General features: G+C 42.7%; 1 protein-coding gene across 2 annotated transcripts in view; it reads right to left on the reverse strand.

Moving 5' to 3' along the window:
- Positions 1 to 1874: 1874 nt before the first annotated feature.
- The window catches only part of KDM2A (lysine demethylase 2A), a 59814-nt gene continuing 38580 nt past the window's right edge, over positions 1875 to 23108 (reverse strand). For both annotated transcript variants that reach the window (XM_063116863.1, XM_063116862.1), the window contains exons 12-22: positions 20500 to 20626; positions 19571 to 19968; positions 13710 to 13793; positions 12978 to 13244; positions 12573 to 12704; positions 12372 to 12461; positions 8963 to 9672; positions 6515 to 6678; positions 5987 to 6145; positions 5558 to 5773; positions 1875 to 4744 (exon numbers count right to left, since the gene is read on the reverse strand). In XM_063116863.1, coding sequence (XP_062972933.1) covers positions 4563 to 4744; positions 5558 to 5773; positions 5987 to 6145; positions 6515 to 6678; positions 8963 to 9672; positions 12372 to 12461; positions 12573 to 12704; positions 12978 to 13244; positions 13710 to 13793; positions 19571 to 19968; positions 20500 to 20626 — 2529 coding nt within the window. In that variant the 3' untranslated portion in view covers positions 1875 to 4562. The remainder of the gene's footprint in view (positions 4745 to 5557; positions 5774 to 5986; positions 6146 to 6514; positions 6679 to 8962; positions 9673 to 12371; positions 12462 to 12572; positions 12705 to 12977; positions 13245 to 13709; positions 13794 to 19570; positions 19969 to 20499; positions 20627 to 23108) is intronic.

Raw genomic sequence — 23108 nt, forward strand, 5'->3', positions numbered from 1 at the left:
ATCAATGCTTGGTCCTAGCAGAAGCCTTCTTTCCGGTACACACAAAATGATTCGCTGTTTTGCCTCAAGTCTTTATGTACTGCATTTATATCTTGCACCTTCAACGTTGTGTTCCCAGGGCAGCTTACAATTATGAAATAATGCAGTTATTAAAGTTAGTTTAGATATCGAAACATAGCCATTTTCCTGAACCCTTCCTAGATTTTTCGGCATGTTTTGAAAATTGGGTCTAACAATCAATTTTGACCATATTGACCTAAAATGTTACCTTTGTACCAGCAGGTTGAGCCACAAGGGATTGGATAAAAGTTCAGATATGAATAAATAGCATGAATAGAAACAGATTAGTATGAATAGTCAGAGAGTCTAAGGGCAGATACAGATGCCATGACCTATTAAAAATAGATGTGTGGATTAAAAAACAAAATATTAAATATTTGTTGGTCCCTCATAATCACAATTACAAACATATATGCCCGATATCTATCAATGGGTATCTTTCATCCAAAACAGACCAGAACTCTGCTTTACTTGTACAGTATATCAAGATAGAAGTGTGCTCTTGCTTAGGAAAGTATCAGGTTATAGCTCAGATTAAGGACAACCCTATGAAGCCAAAGAGATTTAAAAGGCCAGAGGTGCATAGGGGTTAGAGACAGAAAAGAAACATGCACAAGAGAAAAATGTACACATTGTAAAGATGCAGAATTATAGGATATCAAGATTGGAATTGCAGTTGTGTCCTCCAAATGTTGAAGCACTTTGAACACATCTGCCCACGCAATGGGTTCTAGAGAAGGCAATGGAAACTAATAAAAAAAACCCTAGTACAGCATCTGTCATCTTGGGTAATCTAGATGGAATGATTCCTGGAAGATGTGATCAGGAGGTTGAATCTCATTATTGTGATTCTAGTTCTATGCTATTTCCTCAGTCTTTGTTATCCTGCTCTACCAGGAAATACATGAACTTTCATCTCTTGTTTTAAGACAAGCTTATGACCTGTATGTGTATAAACAAGGAAACTTGAAAGGAGGCTGGGTGACCAGGCTTTGGCACTTTACTTAGAATTGCTAAATTTATATCAAACAATGTACATCCTTCTAAGCACTGTCAACTAGAGGACTCCCAAGGGACAGCATTCAATGATGTTGTGCTAGTGTAAGCAACCTCTACAATACAAATGGTGTTTGCTGGCACAACAGGATTTCCAGGGAAAACTTGTCATGCCAGCAAACACTGTTGGCATTGAGCTAACGGTCACTTATGCTAGTGCAGCATAATCTAATTGTATAGTACTGGATACTGCCCAATATTTTTTTACGAATACCCAATAGGATTACAGCCCAAAATTTCCATTGAAAAATCTATGTAGGACCAAGCAAGTTTTACAAGAACATAAACTGTAGCTATGGGCTCTTTGGTCTTGAGGATAGATCTAAACTAAAACTATGCCACGGCCCTGAAAACACTTTTCAATTCAATATAGCCAAGGTGGTGCATGTGGTACAGTGCTACAGGGGAGCAGAATGTGGGAGTGGATGCAGAATTCATGTTCCTGAGAATCTCAGGTTTCATTTTTGAAAGACATTCCTCGCCCTTGTGGCTTTGAAGATATATTTGAAAGCATAAAGGTATTGTTTGCTAAAGTCTGAAGAAACCAGAAGGACAGCTGAGTAACAGAATAGTGGAGGACATGGTTTCAGTGCTCTGTTGATATCACTGTCCCTTGGCAACAATGAGCAAAATTTCCATATTCTAGTTTTTTTTAAAAAAATTTTTTTGACAAAGTTATGCAAATTGTGCATGTTTTCATAATTGATTCAGGATGCAAATCCAGCTTTTCTGGGCACAGAATTTGTATTATCCAAATGCAAAATTTTAATAGCGTGGAATACACAAGGCCCTGAATATAGGTAGGGTAAATAAATAGTATATTACCCACTGAGAACTTTAATTCAGGGTGGAATTCCCTTGGATTTGAGCTCACATCATAATCAATATGCAGACCCACACATTTTTTTCTTGAAATTTTTATTCCAAAATCCACCCCATGAAACAAAGTCTCTCTTCAGAGGCTGGTATCTTTTTCTTCCCCCTTTCACTTGTGTCTCATTCCTGCGGTAATATGTTTGAGGAAAGATTCTCTAAAACCATTATTGGCAAATGATTAGAAAATGAAAAATCCCAACTAGCTCCCCTCCCTTTAGCCCCAAATATCCCCCAACCCTAAACATGTCAACCGAGAGAGCGCAAGACTTGGTTTCTTTTACCCTTAATGCTTACATTTAAATTTAAAGCACAACATTTGAGATTGACTCTAAGTTAGCAACAAAAAATATATATTTACAATTTCTTCAAAAAAACACAAAAGAACAACCAAACCCTTTTAGACAATAGTGACTTTCTTTAGGGAGTTTTATTTAGGGAGCATGGTTTTTTGTTTTTTTTAAATCACTAAGTGATTTTATATATAATTTCTCTTTCCTTTATGTCACCACTTGCCCTCTGAGGTGGTGGCCAGTTTAGGCAATGAAGTTTCACAATTTGCTTTTAAGTCTCTTAAGCCACAGTCACTTGAGGGTCACGTTTGAGAAGGTTGTAGGACAGCAAAGCCTAAACCAACAACAATACCCTCCCCGGTCAGTCTGCTGCTTGTTTCATCCCTCTTGCTGCAGGATGAGATTCCTCCCAGACTAATGCTCCTGACATGCCAACTTGCTGCAGTTCAGCACTTCTCAGGCTGATCAATGCATATGGAGAGTTGTGAAGGTGTTCCCACTTTTGAGAAAACAAAAACACAAAATACCCAGAGGCTAGAAATCTCCAATGTGGGAGTTATCTGGGCAGATGCACTTGAATCTCCTATTTATGGCTATTCTCACCTTCCTCTTTTGAAAGAAAAAAAAAGATTCTATAATATTTTTTCCACAGGAGCCAACATAACAAGGCAGAAAGTTTTCACTTCTAGGAGAAGATCAGTGGGCGTATTTGCAGAAAAAATCAATTTGCAGCAAAGCTCCTGTGTACTGAGGCACTCTGGAACTCATCACACTAGCATTGTCCTCTTGGCAAAAAAAGCCTACTCCTCATATGGAAGTGAGGGGAAACCTCTGGATTTCAGTAGATCTAAATATATATCCCCACCCCATCCCCCAGCTGCTCTTCCCCGAGGCTCAAGTGCCACAGCTTTCAATGCAACTGGGCTGGGCAATTTGGAGAGCTATGGGTAGATTCCTCCCCATCCCTTATTGCTTTAGAAGCAGCGAGTGTGCAATGGGCTTTCCTCCAATTCTATAATCTCTCCTCTTTCCCCTTGCCGCTCAGACAGTGGAGAGCTCTTTTTTGCCATGCAAGGCTCAGAGGGGGAGGAAGGGGTGAAGGGCAGTCTAATTTGTGCTATCACTATGGGAAAGAGAGCAGAGTGCAAAGTGTGCATTCAAACCCTGACAAGCTCAGACAGCTGGAAGGAGTATCCAGTCACTCAGGCAAGGGGAAATAAAATAGGGATCCAAAATATTACCTTTCTTTCTAAAGTGCAAAAAGCTCTCTGCTGCCCAAGAGAGAAGTTCTTTGGACCGGCCATTCATTGCAAAGGAAGAGAGGCAGCTAATGGGGCACTCACCCGTCTCCCAGCTCAAGAACCAACAGCTATGCACACCCACAAGATGTAGGCATTTTTTTCTAGCCAGCATCTCCAAGAATGCTTGTTTCAGCAGACTATGGGACAACAGAGACCATTTCCGCTGGTATCAGAATCCCAATAGATGCCTCTCAAGCCTTCAAGCTCTACTGCAGCTTTCCCTCTACAAATGCTGCCATCTTTTCAGAGTAGGAAAGGTAGAATGTGCTGGCTTGACCTTCAGAAAATCTAGGACAAGAGCGTAACTCCCTCCATGTGAAAACTCAGCCATCCTCTCACTAGCTTCAAGTTGGAAGGTGCCTGAAGGGCACATGGAGAGCCCCTCACCATGCAAGAGGCACTACTACTGTGGACACTGCCGCTCTGAGTAATCAGCACAAGGCAGTAGCTGCCCATTCAACTGCTGAAGGTTGAGAAAAGGAATCTTAGCAGAATGTGGCAGGCAAGAGAAGTTACTCCCAGCCCAATGACTTAGTAACAAATCACATACCAAGACAACAGGGAAACAGGGAGCAAAAGTGCACCTGTTCTACACCATCCAGGTCTGATTTCCCCGTAATCTGGTAAGGAAGTGTAATCTGTTTTTGTGGGATTTATGAGAGGGGGAGGGTTGAGAAGAGAGGAAGGGGGATGTTCCCCCTGAAAACACTGCTACAAAACATCAAGTTAGAGCATGTAGCCGATGAGCAAGTACCCTACAAGAGCAGCCGTCCAGCAATCTCTTCTTGTTGCCTCTTCCTCAAATGCCTGGTGGCATTTCCTGGTCTGCAGAAGTCCCAAGTAGAGCAGGGACATTACAGTCACACTCAGGCTGGCACCTTCCCTGCTTGGGGATGTGGGGGAAATTGGGGGAGGGTCTGCTCTCCAAGAGGGGCTGTCTGGGATCTTTCCTTCTCTTCAGTCTGTCTGTGGCAAAACTCTAGCTGATTTTCTGGATCAGCTTTTCATCAGACAGGCAGTAGAGGCTGTTGATTGACAGGTCTGAGATGAAGTGCTCGCAGGCCTTGCGGGTGATCTGCTTGCAGCCACGAAGGTCTATCAGGGTGACATTAGAGATGCGGCGCAGGAACAGCAGGGACTGGTCTGTGAGCTTATTGCAGCCTGTGAAGAGGAGGACAATGTTATGATTTGCATAATGCCCACGCCCACTTCCACAAAGGTGTGAGGACTGAGAAACTGCTATAGAGATACAGATCCTCCATTAGGCCTAGACCTTCTGGTCACTAGATCACTCTGAATACGAATAGGACCGCAGCTCAAGCTGCCATGACTGGCAGCTGTGACAGGTTATTGCAGAACAGGACAGGCCTGACTCTTGGATTGGTAAGGCATGGACAGGAAGCCACTCTTTGTGACCCAAGTAACAGAAAGGTTAAATCCTTAGTAGCAGCTTCTTACATTAGAAACAAAAGGGCTGAAACATGACCATTTCCCTTAAGACTTATTTTCCATCTGGGGTGACCTCTTTGTCTGTACTGAACATGGGGCTACGAAGCAACCACTTGAATGCTTCTACTATGTATCAATATCGATTAAACTGTGTTGCTCAAAATGCTTCTCAAAAAAACTGTCTGCGTTGGTGTAGTACACCCAGATTTGAATACATGCAGGTAAGCGTTCCCTCAACTGCCTTCTCTGATATATGCACATTGAACAAGAACTGGGGAATAACCGGTAAAAGATGGGAAATAAGCCCCCAAACAATAATATGACTAATGCCTCTTAATCCTTCACTCACTCTTGTGGCCCAAGGGAACAATTTGCCATTTCATTTTAGATATAAATCATCTCTTTACACCACCAGCAGATAAACTTCAGAGAAGCAAGAGGGAATGGAGACTTTGCATGCTCTGCAGCCCTTGACATGTCATGAAGGATCAAAGGTACACCTACGAAGTTCTCAAGTGCACACACCTGCCATGTTGATTTCTGTGAGTGAGTTTCGTGTGGAAGATCCCACAGCCGTTAACAGGTTGGTTGACTGGTCTGTAAGGTGATTGCAGTGACTAAGATCAAGTCGTGAGAGTAGAGGCATATGGCGGATGATGAGCCGGAGTGTGGCATCAGTAATGTCCAGCCCAGCCAACCGGAAGTCTATCATGTTACGGAGTTTGCTGCGATTGTCTTGGCCTGTGGAAAGATATGCAAGAATGTTTTAAGGAGAACAGCCTCTTGCCTCTCCAGAGCAAACAAGCAGATATTACACATTCCAGCCAGAATCTTTCCCTTTCAAGACTTGTGTTGCATCAAACTCTACTCCTCACCACCAACTTGTTTGTCCTTTCCTTTCCCCACCTCACCAGCAAGCACCGATTCCTGGTAAATCCATAAGGCAAAACATACTGGGTTTATCTGATGGTGGTGTGAGCAAGTCCCGAATCTGAGGATCCTTGATTCCTACTGCCCACCGAAGATCGAGGGTCCTGAGAAGGGGGCAGGTGGAGGTACTGAGAGCAGATACTGCCGACCAGGAGCAGCCTGCCAAGATGAGGTCTTTGAGGCCTGTTGTAAACGACAGATGGAACAGTTGGAAGCATTAGAATCCTTCGCCTCAGAACAGTCCTTTTCCCATACTCTGCTTTGAAATCAATAGTAGAACATCTGCCACCCCACTCCCCAATCCATTGCCAAGCAACACAAAGTGATATTTTTAGTTCTTATTAAGGCTATAAAGGATTGGAGGCAGTAGTAGAGTCTGGGCTGGGTTCAGATGACTAATTCTATGCCAGTGTCATAAGAACTCTTCTTTGCTATTCAGTGAAATTTCCCCAAAGCTTAGAATTATGGCCAAAGAGCAAACTAATCCTTGGCTGTCTCTGGAGGGGAGAACGATGCAAACTTATGGCATCCAAAATCCAACTGTGTATTCACCTGGTAGTCTGTTGATGAGCCAGGTGAGCTGTTTTTTGGAAATATTGGTCCAACTGAGGTCAAGGCTGACTGGCTGTCTCCTGATTATGCCACCAAGAGCCAGGGGTGTGATGGACTTGTACCTGCTCAAGTCAATCTTCGTCCACAATCTCCTGTCCCCACACCTAAAACACACATACTGGATTAGACAGTGAATACACCTTCCTTCCACCATCTCTACATACCTATTGGTTGTTAAATTAAATCTTTTGTGGCAGGATATTTTTTGGTGATGAACAAATTTGCTCTGCAGTAGTGGAGGAACTTCTTTGAAACTGAGATGTGGGGGAAAGTGAGAACCTCCCAATCTGGGATGGGCCCATATTTTCATCTTTCTTGGGCTCAGTCTATGCCCTGTTCCCACCCTAACAGGGATATCTCCTACAATCTCTGTCTTTCACGGTTGCAGCTTAACTTTGTTCTTCCCATAAAGATGAGTTAAGGGTCATGGCTCTTGCAGGCAACTGAAAAATTCCTGAAGTAACTGACTAAGAAGATTACTGTTACAGTCACCTTCAAGCCTAAGCTTTGGATATATGAAGCTTTGTAGTGCTTAAGTATAACAGAGGAAGGGAAAAGGTCTTAAAGTACCTGGAAAGATACTTCCACATTCCTATTAGGGGCACTACAGATGTTCTCTATTAAACATCCCATTCAAGCCTCTGAGATGGTCACTCCCAGAGGGAAAATAAGACAGAATCTAATTGGAGAATGACAAAACTTGCAAACCACTTCTCTTAATTATACTTTCTCCCCTCTCAGTCCTAAGATGCTCATCTCTGATAGGGAAACTTAGGAGAGCAAAAGGACTGATTCAAGCTTGCTATCCCTTAACTCCTAACTCCAGGCAATAAACTTGCCCTTCAGAGGAATTGTCTTCAAACAGGAGACGATAGCCAATTGGAGAAGAGAGATTCATGGTTTTCTTTTAGGATGAAAAGACTCGCAGAGAGGCTCAAACATTTTGGGCAGTACCTAAAAGAGTTTTGTGGCACCAGATGCACAATTCAAGTATTTCAGTGGCATAGAAGTATAACGGGGAAGACATGGCCACTTTCAGCCAGTATACAACTGTGTAACCCATAATCTTATGAGTTACAAGATTAAGAATCCTGCTTTAGCCAATCTCTTGCACTGGGAAAGGCATATTGCCTACACTGATCACAGGATCAAAACTGAGGACTTTAAGGATATCCTGCTGATAGGCCAGAAACATAATAATTCTGTTACAGAAGGGCTTAAGATAATATCCTCAGAATTTAAGAAGCCTAACATGTGCCAGAAAATTATTTTATTTGCCAGTCATGACATCTATAAGCTGTATCTGGACTGTGCCAAGCAAGAGGCTTATTCCAGCCAGCTAGAGTGCCCAATACCCCTGGTCCTGTGAAAACTAAACATTTTAAGCCACCTTTCAACCCCTCGGATTTCAAGTCACAGTAATGTTGGCAAACAACATTTAAAACATTTTAAAAATATGGAACCTTGGGACTGCAACAGGAATCTATGGGCATCACTCACCACTGAAGGCAGGCAATTTCTAAAAACTTCTTAAAAACCTGAGTTTTTATGTATTGGTCAGAAATCAGGAAAGACCTGTTTTACACATCCTTTAGTCACAGGTTCAAATGAATATTGGTATTGACCATCTGGTCAATATTGCAAATAATTCATTCCCCACCCACCCCAACGTCTTGCAAAAATGTCTGTGTCCTCCAAATATCTGAGGATTTTACATCTAATCCAGCCCCTTTGGTTGGATATACAGGGGAACCAGGTCCTTTACTGCTTGGTCTTGCTGAAGTAAGTTCTTCAGATTTAATAGCTGAAGATTTTGATTCTCATGGGTTAAATGTCTTTACCAGAAAGCAGGACATCGGCCTCAGGCAGCCCAAGGCAATCATGAAAGATTAACTTGACAATTCTGTAAGAACTGCTGCTATACTAGGCTAGATCAAGGTCCATGTATTCCAGCACTCTGTTTTCACCAGTGAACAGGTAGATGCCTCCTGGAAACCCAAAAGCTAACAGGTTCTCTTACTCTCTTCTGTTTCCCCCCAACGTTTGTCTGCTACTCAAATATATTTTGTTCCAGAAGACGGAGGCTCAATTTTTAGCTATCCATGGATTTGTCTAATCCTTTCTAAAATAGCCACTTGACTTTGCAGTAATCATTACAACCTATGGCACGATTTCCCTAATTTAATTACAAATTGAATACATACTTTCTTTTTTGCCCTCAATCCACATTCCACCCTCTTACATTTGATTATAAGATGGACCACATCTTTAAGATGTGGTCCAGCAGCTTAGGGGGGTTAAAAAGCATTTGGTCAAGTGGCCTGAAAAACAGATGCTCTATACAAGTATGCGATGAATGTAGCTCTGTAGTAGCTTCTGTCCACTTACCATTTGTACCAGGTTTTGCATACACGCATACATTCACAAAGCTCCTTGCGAGTGAGATAGCGGAAGACAGACATCCACACCTCCTTTTGCATCCAGATCTCCTCACCATCTGCTGCCCTGCCCCCCTGGCCATTCAGTCTGGCTGCCCCACTCTCCTCAGCACTCTCGTCTTCTTCATCCGCACTTTCATCTTCCTCTTCTTCCTCAGCTGCCTCTTCATCCCCACCCCGCTGGGGTGTCCTTGCTGAACTTTGGCGCATGACCACACGGGGAGAGTGCCGCATATTAGTGGAGGCAGTGATCGCCTGCAGCTTGGGCACAATGGAAGTGCCATGCACGTCTTTGGTAGGTCTTTGCAATGTGACTGTAAGGTAAGAACCGTGGAGCTTGGCCTTTTCTACCTCTGAAAGCTCTTTCTTGCCACTAGGGTTGTTCTCTTTTTCCCGCACCACTGTGCGCTCTGTGCCTTGCAGCCGAAGCAGCTGACGCCTCTTAAAGCGTTCATCTCGGCTGGCACCATGATGGTCACTAGGACCTGCGCCTGGAGAGGAACGTGTCACTATGCTTCGCGGTGACACAGGGTCGTGGATTAACTGCAACATTGGAGTAGGCGAATGTGGTGGGGGAGTCAGAGGTTCCTCACAGCTTCGCAAGGGCCGCAGGACTTTGGCTTGGACTGTGTCATCGTCACCATCATCCATTTTCCGCTTCTGCAAAGCGAGTGGCAGCAAGTTAATGTTTAAAGTCAAAACAGAAAGTGTCTTAAGCTTGGAACTGGTAAAATGGAATACTTTAGAGGTTAAAAATAAAATACATTAAGGGTGGGTGGGAATCGGAATTCCCCTTTCTTGTAAACTCAAGGATAGCTAAACTTCTTTCAGTAAAAATATAAGTCTTTCCCTTTCCATTGGTGTCAGCCTAGAAAGCTGTTCATCATAATTAAGAGGAAACAGAGCAGCAGGGACTGCACTGGTTTACTATATGAGAATTAATTCAGAACAAAGAAATTTATGGCTGGGGTTTCCAATGTAGCACTAATTGGTACCACAGCACCTGCCAAATCCTCCCAATACAAAAAAAAAAAAGTTTCTGCTGCCTATTGCTCCTTCCTCGATACTTTATTTTTTTTTCATTTTTCCAGTCCCCACCACCAGGGGAGTGCAGAGGTAGCTGCACCATTAGGGCAGGAGAAAGGAAGAGGAATGAGCAACAGACTGCATTGACGCTCTTCACAACTACTTCCTGCGTGGGACAGAGGAAGTGGAAAAGCAGAAGTTGAACTGCTGTGGCCAAGTAAGGCATTGGCTAGGACAACAAAGGGGCAGGGGGCATGAGAGAGGGGCTCTGCCAAGGCCTCACAGAAATGTTTGTGTACAGCCACTATAGAGGGTGTGGAGACTTTGAATGCCAATTTCTGAGAAACAGTAGCAAAAAGGACCCATGCCTTTGTTTTGTATGGCTTCCTTTCCTCTTTTTTACTTTTTTTTTTCAACTGGAGTTTTCAACCTTTTATTCCTTTTAAAGTTCTGCACCCTCCTTTGCCTTTTCTACCCTCCCCACTTTCCCCACTCTCAAGCAGGTATAGTGAGATTAGGGGGACCCCACCTCTGCCTTGTACTCAGTTCCTTGGGCAAGTTATTTGTGCCACAGCCTCACCAGTTTGCCTTCTGTGAAATGGATGTTTCGTGGCTGATCATTTCTACAAAGCAGAGATTTTTATTCTACTACAACAATAGCTCGTTGACATACAGGATTAACACATTATTGAAATTACGGCTCTTCTCAGGATTCAGTTTTTTGTAAACCTCATGTAATGCAATCACACTGGTAGGATTGCATATTAACTCTAGATTTTATGACATTTAGTTCATGGTCGAATTTTTAGAAGAATGGTTAGAAGTCGCTAAGAGCCTGCACTGAAATGAATGGATGTGATCTCAGGCCTACCCAATTGAATTTTAAGAAGCCTTTTTTTAATGGTATGCTGCTTTTAATGATGCACTGGTTTTAAACGTTTGAATTAGTTTTATTTGTGTTGTACCCCGCCTCGATCCAGAGGGAGAGGTGGGTAATAAATAAATAAATAAATAAATAATTACTATTATTATTATTTAAAGTTACAGGAAGTACTTCCTCACTTCCCCAGTCATTAATTTGAGCCCACTCCATTTGAGTCAGTTCATTTGGATCTCTTCCCAACAGCCTTCAAGTTAACCATACTAAGAGTAATACCACATTTAGTCAAAGCTGAAGGTCACATATATATCACATCTATATCTAAGATGTTCTCAAGGTTCAAAATTCCACCACAACACTCCAGAGATACACATGCACCCACTTCGAAACAAAGTAGTGGATGCAGCAAGTCAGCCAAATGCTATACCAGACCTAAACCATCATAGTTTATTTGGATCACCTGCCAGATGTAATTTCCAAGTAGGTATTGAGGGAAGGACTGAGCCAATGTCTTCACTCTGAACTATGGCTTGTTTAAAAGCAGGAGATCTTCAACACAATGGCAAAACATGGGTGAGAAGCAGCAAAACTTAAGTTTCTTCAACTAAGGGGAGGTGGGGGAAGAAAAGGGAAGGAACAAGTTTCCATATCTTACTGGTAATAAGCCTAAAAACAATAGAAGAGAGGTGTGAGTCATGCCATTCCTGGGACTACTGAAAAAGTCCTTAGTCCTTGATTGCTATGGCCCAAGTTACTTGACATTGGAAGGAAGTGATGAAAAGCGCATTGGCCATTGAGAGGGCAATATTCTAACAGAATATTATTTTGAAATAAGTCCTGTGATGATAAAGATGCTACCCATTCCTTGATTCCCCCCACTTCCCCAGCTTGCCTTCACTGGGATGTTCTTTGCTGGGATAGCAGGTACAACTCTGGATAGGAGCTTGTAACCATATTTCTGCCAGGACAGTACTCTCAACTTCTGACACTGATATGTTTGCTGTTTAGCTGATGGAAGTTGATGTTGCTGCCCTCTCAGGAAGACTTTTTTCTGCAGGATACTAGGATTTACTTGCTGACTGGCTTTCTATAGATGTCAGGAAGGTGGCAGTGGCAAAGATATGTAGCAGCTCCACTATGTACTACCAGTCTATGGTGTCACCAGTATCCATTTCTATACGGGGGTATTGTATTCAATGAATAGTGCTTATCTGTCAGACTCTACTCACATGGCTACTACTAAGACTTCCTAAAATGCCAAAGACAAGTTCAAGACATTAGTGCACCAGATTAACCATCTCTTCTCAGTAGCTTAGCTACTGACAAGGTGGAATGTTGAGCCTCTCCACGTGCCACAGTCTGCCTCTTCATTACCCAAGAGCAGCATGAGACACAAATTAATTTCTACAGTGAAGCCAAGCTGTGTGGTGCTATTTGAATATTCACTTCGTACCTGGCCTTTTTCTGCCTCATCTCCCTTGTAGCACTTTGGACACTCCCAACAGTTGGGCAATTCATCATTCAGTAGCCCTTCCCCGTCCATCTGCAGAAGAAAGAAACTCAAAGATAACTTCCAACAAAGCATGTCCTCCTGGCACCTGTGCCAAAGTAAGTGAAGCATTTGCATACAAATATAGAGCTCAGGCCTCCTCACCTGTAGACAGCCAGGGTGAACGATTTCGTTGCAGATGCAGCACTCCATTAGCTTCTTCTCAAAGTCTTGTGAATCCTCATTCTTATCTACCTCCCCGCAAAGTGCACATGTGACAGAGTGAGGCAGTCTAGGCTAGAAAGCAAACAAAAAGCAAAACAAGAAGTTATATCATGGACTCCCCTCTAGCTTCAATGGCAGTCAGAACACCTCCCGACCCTGGCTCTACTCCCCACTCTACGCCCCCTTTCAGCTATCCACCACACTTTGGTCCGAGGCTTTATAATTAACCTCTTTCATGACTTTTGAGAAGTACTGCAAGCTTCATTCCCTTCTCTCGAAGCAGACTGAAGCCAACCCTTCCGCAGAGACAAGCAGTTTTCCCATTTAATCTACCACAGGACTTACCGCCAAGCACTGTCGTAATACACAGGACTGCTTCATGCGACCAGGCCCTCCAAACTTCTTCATATCCCTGCAGTAGTGGCACAGGCCACATTCGCCCTGCAGGCAGGCCTTGCATTTACGACATCGTACCCGCCTTCTGCGTGCACCAGACACTATAGGAGAAACTGTGGGTCTCACAGTTGCAGGTCGTGGCGCTGGTTTCATGGTGTGTGGCTTGGTGATTGGGATGGTAGGTAATCTTAACTTTGGCCGAGACTGAAGTTTGAACTACCAATGGAAAAGACAGTAAGAAATTAGGAAGCTCATCAAATCACCAAGGAAGGAAGAATCTGACACAAAATACCATGATGACAGATGTGTGGAAGTTCAATCTTAGGGACTGGGAACAGAAGAGATCATGCATGGGAAGAGTTAGGTCTTTGCTCCCAGAGGCCGAAAGTCTAAATAATGGGCTTGTATTTATCATTAACTAATTCTGAGTTTTGGTAATGACAGTTTTTAGAAACTGAAGCCATGGTCATGACATTTACACTGCATTTTCATTTTAGTATCTGCTATTTGTACCCAAACCAATTTTGCCCTTAAGGTAGTGGCAGGAGTGCTTTTCTTGTTTCTTTGGTTTAAATTTTAATGGCATTCTTGCAGAGAACAAAACCTTCCAGCATTGGAAGGATTCATGTTCCCCACACCAAGTCTCCAGTTATTTGAGTTAAGTCAAGATCCATTATTTACCTTATCCCTCTTCGGCCACTGGACAATAGGGATTCCAGTAAGTGCCAGTTTGGGATCACTGTTTGCGTACTCCTCCAGCAGTAGCTACAGTAGAGTCAAGAAAATAAAAATACTTATTTCATACTTAGCATTGATACAGAGCTTTAGAGTGCTCGGAATAATTCAATATAATGTTACAGTAAACTTTACAGCTCTGTAAGGTAAAGCAGTAATTGTCCCCATATTACTGATGAGGGGCTGAAGATGGTGACTTGCCAAGCACCATCTTAATGAGTTCACGGAGATGAGATTTGACCAGAGACCTCCTGCTTCATATATTTAAAAACATTATGCTATCTCCAATAAAAAGGATCAACCAAACAGATAACCTGGACTTTACTTTCAGACCAAATACGGTCTTTTCCACACTATAGCAGTATCTTCCATCCAACCCATATGCCTTTTCCATATCTGTTGCATCAGTGCAGAACTATGCACCTACACGGCAAAGCTGTTTAACCCAGAAATTGTACTCCTTAAACAGTAGGCATCAGAGGCAATCTTTTCAGCAATGACGTTTTTGGGTGCCTCCCTCCCACACAAAACAAGGTAACCACTAAGCACCAGCCAATGGCCAGATGTTAGCAGCAAGTGGTTGTGATCCCAGGGGACCGGGGTGGGGTGGGGTGGGTTTCTCCAAACTAGCTCGTTTAGCCTTGTTCCTGATGCTTTTGCTGTCCACCCCACCCACCCACTCTTCACTGCCGTTTCAGATGTGCTTTATTTACTTGAGGTTACTATGGTTACATTGCTGGCATCGCCTTGTGCAGAGAGTGCAGTGTTTCTTGCTGCCAAGAGGGAAAGAACACCGCATGGGCTGGGCTCGCTCTCCCTGGCACTTACCATAGCAAGCAAATTCATATGAAGCCTGTACTGGGAAACTGCTTTCTATCAGGGTAGATTGATTTAAACTCACCAAAAAGAGGGTCAACTTCATAAATATTTTTCCTGAACAAGCAATATTCATTGTTTTCTATAAGCAATTAAAACATCTATTGCTACTAAATACAGCCTTTATATGACCCAGTGAGTGTAGTTCACAATCTCTGATCATGTAGACTGCATGCCTTTTACACTACAAAATGTATACCTGCTTAAGGAAACAATGATGAAATTAATTATTATTGTTTCATTCTCTACATGTGTGTATGCAAGATCATTAATTTAAGAAGACATATAATTTAATTATTTTAAGATTAAATACTCAGAATTTTCCAGAAGCAAGAGCTGATAGTTGACTAGGCAGAACAGTTTTTCTCCGTAACATCAAAAGTAACCCATGCTGTTTTGGTTCAGTCTAAATCAGTGATTCTTAATCAGATTCATACAGTCCCCCAGAAAGCAAATCTACAAATCTTGGAGGGCATTCAGGATTTTAGGATGGTAGACAGTTTCTTCTCCCCTCTTGCACTGACTTCTGACAGCCAGTGGAGGCAAGTTGATGTATACTGCTCACTCCTCCCTGAGAATAAAATCCCAGATATTTTCCCCAGGCCTTTTAAGCAGCAGCACACAACAAAGAGGAATCACAGAGGAATGTCCCTACATTTTGGGTCCCCCCTCCAGCCTATTCCTCCATTTATTTTCAATGAGACTAAGTATGTGTGATGAACCTCTAGAAAGAAAACAGAGGGTGCATTGAAATAACAAGACAAGGGAGAAACAAGTTCTGTATATCAGAATAAAGTTGCCTTGACTGGAGTACTATTTTGATGTCTTAATTTTTTATGTGTACTGGGGGGGGGGAATTGACAATAATGTTTCAATCTTGGTATGCAATATAAACTGGATTGACAATTAAGACCCAGTTTAAATATTCATGAGTTGAATGGCACTAAAATACATGACCTATTGCGACTCTAAGAGTCACCTTTGGTTCTGTTCTTTATTTATTTTACATAGAAAAACTCAGTACATTTGACAGCGGGTCAAATTTACATTACATTAAAGCATCAATTAAAAGTTGTGTCCTTTAAATAGTTGCATTTTTTTTTTGTTAAAACACTTATCTTAAGGTCTGGTGGTGGGTTTTTTTTAAACCGTTTTTTTTAATCCACCCTGTTTTGCAGCTGCTTCTCCACCCTTCAAGAGAAGGCCGTGGGTGGAAGGAAACGGCTGTCTTGGCTAACCCAGCAGAACGTGCAGTCTCGAAGCCCCGCCCTCTTCCTTACGGTGTATGCTTAGGAGGAAAGGTCGGCATTTGAGGGCACCAAGGCGCATGCTTCACGGGGGACAGAAGGGGAAACGCACTCTACGTCAGCCTGAGGCACTTTAGGGGTAGCTGCATAGGCGTCCAAACTCTGGGGATGGAAACACCCAGCCCACCGGGATCGTAGGAAAGGGGGGGGGGCTCCGAGGTGGTGGTCGGGGAGGCGGTTGGAAAGAGTGCACGCGCTTATCTGGAGTAGAAAACATGCCCCAAACACTCCCAACATCACAAGCCAACTTGGAACGGTACAGCTTCTGCCCTATAACAGCTGAGATCAAGGCCCCCTGCATTCCCCCTTACAAATAATTCCTTCCATACAAGTAACCTCCAAACAAACTGCAGATACGTGCCATGCAAGCAGTCCCGTCGGCAAGCCCCGGTAACACAATTCTGCGGGAAGCAGCAGCTCACTTCCTCTAGAGAAACCCTCTCCCGGTTCTCAGTCATCCCCCAAAGCTTCGAATCTGCCTGACCTTGCGTGCTTCGTTCCACTGAAGGTGCCGAGAGTCTCGGAGGAAGTTTCCGAGTCCCTTTGTTTTCTATTCTGCCAAGTTACAGTGCTTCGGTTTCGATTGCTCCCCAGTACACAATTTACTTCAGTACAATCCTCATTCTTCACACGAGAAGCTCAGAAAAACTGATCACTTTTCAACTCTGCCAGCCGAAGCAGCTGCCCCGCCAGCAGCATGCTCCTTCCAGAACCCTTCAGCGGAAGCTTCCTGTGCCTGCAAACAATGCTGCTGCGTCACCCACATGCAGTTCCCAGCAATGCTTTGCAGCGGAAGATGGCAGAAGAGAAAGGAGACCGAGAAAGCAAGCGAGGAACAGAACGGCAAAGCCGTTCTGCTGCAGAGTTGGGAGGGGGCTGGACCAAGCCGTTGGCTGCGTGCTGATTGGTCAGAACGACAGCAGAAGCGGCCTCTCTCTTCCCCCTCCCCCACCACTACTGCAATTGGAGAATCCAGGGCCAGCACCCCTGAGGGCTGACTGTGGCAGACTTTAGAGAACAGCACAGAAAGCTTTTAACCCATTCTCTGTACTGCAGCTACACCCCCCCCACCCCCGCCCCACACTATTTGCCCCTGTATCACTATTTTCCCACACAAGCAAACCTGGCTAACTATGATTGCCTCTGAATGAATACCCAGCAATGACATTTCTAACTCAGAAGAGGTCTCTTGCCCCATGTCCTGAAACATGGGAGGTGTAAACAGATACGTTTGCTGTAACACATTAACCCAAGCTATCCAATGTAGTTGAAGGCAGTCTCCTGGAACCTCAAAAGCTCAATGTAATATTTATGCTATACCTCTGAGTAATAGTTTCTTAATGCTGCAGAGTCACACTCACAATCTACGTTTTCAACATTTCAGTATTCAGCACACTAGCATGATATCAAGCACCAAAGACAAGCAGGTCTTATAGCAGCCAAACAGGTATTACTGGATGGTATGTTGTGTTACTGGCTAGTTGAGAACTATCTGGTTGTTAACTTTCACCTACACATCTGAAGCCTGAAATTAATAGAAGCAGTTAAGCAAGCATCATGCCTATGTATCCGTGAAGCAGACACAGCGCAAGAAAAATGTTCTGGACAATGAGGTCTCTGGATCTTAAATGAATCAACCCTAGATGCTACTGTACACATTCAGAGCTGCAATCTTCTGCATAGCACAGTTGCTAAATAACATTTTTAAATTATTATTTATTCAACTGACACCCCATCAATATACGGAATACCCTAGGCAGCACCTATCTCCATCCACCACATCAATATCAAGTACACATATCTTTGGAGAGTTCTTTTAAGATCAGGTTTACTCCATTTAGCCGTAACTACTTTCATACTTGGAACAGATTCCAGAATCAACATACATGAACACTTGATTTATAAATCACGTTCAAGTGCACACAGTTTCAGAATTTTACTGACAACACATTAACAGCAAACTGGCAAAATCTGCCATTTCTATGTTTGTATACCATTAACAAGTGACAATGGTTGCATGTATTTATACTTGGAAGTTATGTGCCCAAGTATAAAAAGTAACACAAACTGATCCCAAGTGAGGCTCCTCGCTCTATCAGTAGCCTGTTGAATTCAAGGGAACATCCTTTAGATGCTATGGTCTAATGAAATGCCTGTAAACAGTGGCCCTGTTCAGACAACACACTAAGCCACGGTGGTTAAGCATTCTGAGTTTAACATCATGGCTTAGTGTGTCATGTGAACTACAGCAAAGCATGTTGAGTAAACCTTTTTAACCATGGTGGCTACATAACCACGTTTTAAACACGCTCACTAACCATTTGCTGTAAAAGGGTTAGCAGCCTAACCATGGCTTAGCGTATTGTCTGAACAGTCCCAATATATCCTCCAGATTTTGTTTTAACATATCACAGAAATCTAATGAATGCTCAAAAGATTATCAAAGAAGACGATATTTTACAGTCTTTCATACTCAGAGGTATTTTAGGAGTTAGTATTGGAGTACTTCTACAGCAAAGCCAGCTGAAATCACCAGAAATTAAACAGTGCTGCCACCCATGTGCTCAAGTATTCTTATCGGGCTTTTAAGACACTAGGCTAGTTTAGACACTACCTTTTCATTGGAAATCTTAGTCACATTTTTTTTCAGTAGATGGGATCAGACAACATCACATGTAGTTCAAGTGAAACACAAGCAAATCGAGTGGCAACTTTTATCACCTCCAAGAGAGTTGAGCTGCTTGTAGTTCTATCATTTATATTTTTATTCATTACTTCTAGCAATCCTTCAAGAACCGAGCAGCCTTCAATCCTGCCTTTCAAGTTGGATGAAATTGTTTTGTTCACCCAAAGGGTTGAGTAAGCCCATCTTTTTCAAATGTCACCACACATGAGAGGATCAAGGAGAAAATAAAAATGTTAATGAAATAGTGGATACATTGTTACCTTCTGCTTTTTTGAAGATGAAAGACGCTCTCAGACAGATATTCATTAATTGCCACTTTGTCATTTGTTGAGATACTCATTCATGTGTGTTGATGTGTGTACCTCTATTTGGTTCTATAGACATCAAGGGGGTCAAGAGCAAAGCACAGCCAAAAGGGCCTTAACAAGGGGACTGAATTCCTAAAAACTCTCCAAAGCCAGGCTCAAGCAGTCCGAAATATTGAAGGACTCACAGTGAGACAGGGGCAGTGGCAATATGATTGCATTGTCCTGTGGGGTAGCATTACATATGGATAAAACTTAGGATAACTTTCCTTTTTCTCTAACTCCCAATGGCATTAAAAAACTCTATAGAGCCCCATACCAGACGTTATGTACCATTAAAACATGTGATCAAGTTGCCAACTGTGCTCACATTATGAAGATAGCAGAGCATGCCCAGAAACACAGGCTGGATAACTTTAGAAATACTGACAAATACATAATAAAGTAGTCAATTTAACTCCACTAGAAAACCAGCCAGAACAACATAACACACCCCTTCGGCTTGCATATAGTCAGAATGCAACCTATGTAAGTATATACTATTACTGGCTGGTTACTGCCGTTTCTACCTTAACTGTGGCAGATGCTGAAAAAAATGTCATACTACAGAAAAATGAGACATTGATATCATACCTTAACATCTGCAATAAGGGCATCCTCGTCCTCTATGCCTGTAGGTACACACTTCTTGTGCAGAGGCAAAGACTCCAGCTTGTCTACAAGACAGCGCATACCCTCGAGCTCAAATTGTGTCAGGTGCACCTTCTTGCCCTTATGAGGGCTGCTGCTGTGAGAGTCCCAGGCTTGGCCATTGTGAGAGCCTCGGCTGGATTCAGAGTCCATGGAGAGAGTTCTTTTGAGACCTGGCAAACTCCGGCAACCTTTACCTAGTTCTTCATAGTCTAGATTAGCACCATTGGCTACAGGGCTGGTGAGGACTGATCGTCTGGTGACTGGGCGGCGTGATTCTTTCCCTGCTGTTGCATCATCTTCATCAGCATTTCCTGACTCTGAGCTGCATAGCTCCATATCTGCATATAAAAGCCAAAACAGTGATATCAAACTGAATAGGTCCACCTGTTGGGCAGCTTTAGAAGCATTTGTATTATTCACTTACAGACATAACCCTGGAGAGACAAAATAGAGCTCTGTGTACACAAACAAACAAAAGAATGAGCATATGCTTGTATAGCAGCCACAGCAGGGAAAGTAAATCTATAGCAGCTGTGGCTCATTTGCCATACAGGGGCAATAGGGGCATATTCTATTCACTCCAGATTACTGGGAACTGCATAACTATATTATCCTCATTCTTGCACTACCCTGATGTGTTTCAGAGTGATTTCCCCCCAAATCAGTAAAATATCTCACAAAGAGGAGACATCGGGGTGATATCAAGGGCATTAATGGGCTCCAAGGCTGACTTGTGAAAATTAGAAGATATCTGAAGAAGACATTTTTGTTATTCTAACGTCATTTCTGACAGCATTTCAGCAGGAGTGGGACAGAATTTAGGATTTCACAGTAGTAAGGAAGAGCGAAAGCTAAGTAATAGCTCTTACCCATGTTGAGCGACTCCTTCTGGAAATCCTTGGTCAAATGGGAACGGTTGGTGATACAGTAAACATACCGTTCCAGTACATACCAGCACATTTCATAATAAAAGGGATACCGAAACTTATTTGGGACCTGTCAAGGAACAAAGTACAAGAAAATTGAGTCTAGGAAATGCTTACACTTACACACTTTTGTAAACTCCTCCCTCTCTTTGCAGGAAATAAAAAGGCTGCCAATGCACAGAACAGGAATAGGGAACTTGTGGCTCACCAGATGTTGTTGGCCTACAACTCTTCATCAGCCCTAGCCAGCATAGCCAATGGTGAGGGGAGTTGAAGGCCAAAATATCTGGAGGGCCAAAAGTTGCCTGGCCAACAAAAAAAATTCAGTGTGGAAGTTAAATCAACAAACCTTTAAGTACTAAGTATTTTATTAATTGATGTTTAGCCTAATGCATTTTCTGATAGACCTTAAACTAAAATGGGGGTGTGTGTGTGTGTGCAGTATCCAATGCTGCCTTTCTGCTTATGCTATAGATGTTGCACTAGCATAAACAACCTCTAGTTCAATGCCAATAATGCATACTAGTGCAACATGTTTTCCAGGGAAACCCACTGGGATATCATACGATATTGGTGTTGCACTAGAATTTGCTTATAACAACACAATGTGAATAGTATAAACAGAACAGTAGAACTAACAGTAGATACTGTCCTTTAACTTTTAACTAAAATCAGCCTCCTTACTGGAAGTCTGGAAAGTAGCCAATATAATATCAATTCTTTATTTAAAAAATCCAGGGAAACCAAGGATCTGTTACTTTAACTGCTATCTCTGATAAACTGGTAGAAAGCATTAAGGCTAGAGCTGTTCAATGTGCACAAAAGACAAGCCACATAGAGAAAGGATCAGCTTTTGCAAAGGAAAGGTCTTGTCTCACCAACCTTTTAGAATTTTCTGAAGTTGTCCAGCATGTATACAAGAATTCTGTTCACGGGTGGATTTCAATCCAGCATTGGCAGAAGGGGAGGGGCGACTTTCACAAATTTCCTCCTCTCCTGCAGGTCCCTCACCCTGCTCTGGAGAGTCCCCCAAGCTTCCAGAGCAGATTTTCTGAGGCCAAAAGGGGGGATTGACGAAAGTTGCCTATTCCACTGGTGGGATCATCTCAGGAGTGGAACTCCACTCATGGAATGCTCCTACCAGCAGAAGCGAACTCACAATCCAAGCCTCTATATTTTGTCCAAAACTTTTCAGAAATCAAGTACCTCAATAAAGGCTTCTAAGAAAATTTAGCAGGCAAGAGATTAAGAAGATAGATCTTATGGATCAGTAAACTAGTTGTAAAATGACAATTTTCACAATGGAGTAAGTAAGCAGTGTGTTCCTTCAGTGATCTATACTGGGATCAGTGTAGTTTAAAAATCATCTGGAGTCAGGGAAGGTCAGTGAGACAACCAAGTTCAGATGAAACTAGATTATTCAGGATGGCAAAATCCCAAACAGAAAGCATTAGTTCAACATGATCCAGTAGTGAAAAGGGTAAATTCAGCATTAGGTAATAGGAAAGGGACTGAAAAGTAACAACAAATATCATAATGCTGTTAGATAAAACTATGGGGAGCATTTAAAAATACTTGTATTGTCTAGCCTTAACTAAATGGAACTTCCATATTTTAGAGGAGGAACTACTGGAAGACAACCAAGAAATTTGCATTACTATCCTGCTTTACTTTTGATGGGAAGTGAATTCCTGAAATATATGGGACTCTTTGTCTGATCCAGAAAGGTAATTATTTTCTCTACCCTTACTACCATGGACTGTTAGTAGAATTTACATAGCCCCGTAGTATTCACTATACTTTAAACGTATTTCTGCAGCAAAACCCAAGCATACTTTGGAAAAAGTAGGGGTGGACTGTTACTGGCAATGTGTACATGAGCCGTCTCTGTTGACCCAAGCCTGTTTTTATTATTTATTTATTACATTTACATCCCACCTTTTTTCCTCCAAGGAACCCAAGGTGGCGTACATAATCCTCCTCCTCTCCACTTCTATCCTCACAACAACAACAACCCTGTGAGGTAGGTTGGGCTGAGAGGCTGTGACTGGCCCAAAGTCACCCATTGAGCTTCCATGGCTGAGTGGGGACTAGAACCTGGATCTCCCAACTCCCAGTTCAACATTCTAGCCACTACACCAGACTGGCTCTCTTGTTTTTATGCTGTGGGCAATATCTAATGCTGCTCACATGCTAGTGGAACCCACTGCTAGTACAACAGGAAGCTAGCAGATCCTTAAGCAAACAGAAAAAAGCCAAAATGCTTGCTTCTGGAACAGGTCAGGTCAGTGGAGATCACACAAGTGAGCTCTGCTGACCTGTGCCATTCTAGAAACAAATTTTCCGCTCATTTCTGCAGTTGTTTTAGGAAGCGTAACTTCCTGCTGCACTGTTAGCACAACAGAAACAACAGGTGCGCAGCAATATTATAAGGTACCTCCCTATGATTTGAAATTCTTGAGTTTACTTTGTTATGAGTAAATAGTAGGGACCAACTTCTTATTAGTGTGTGCTCTAATTAAACATTACTTTGGGCAAGATTAACCTTGGCC

This window comes from Elgaria multicarinata, chromosome 2 (assembly GCF_023053635.1).
Source record: "Elgaria multicarinata webbii isolate HBS135686 ecotype San Diego chromosome 2, rElgMul1.1.pri, whole genome shotgun sequence".
Taxonomy (NCBI): Eukaryota; Metazoa; Chordata; class Lepidosauria; order Squamata; family Anguidae; genus Elgaria; species Elgaria multicarinata.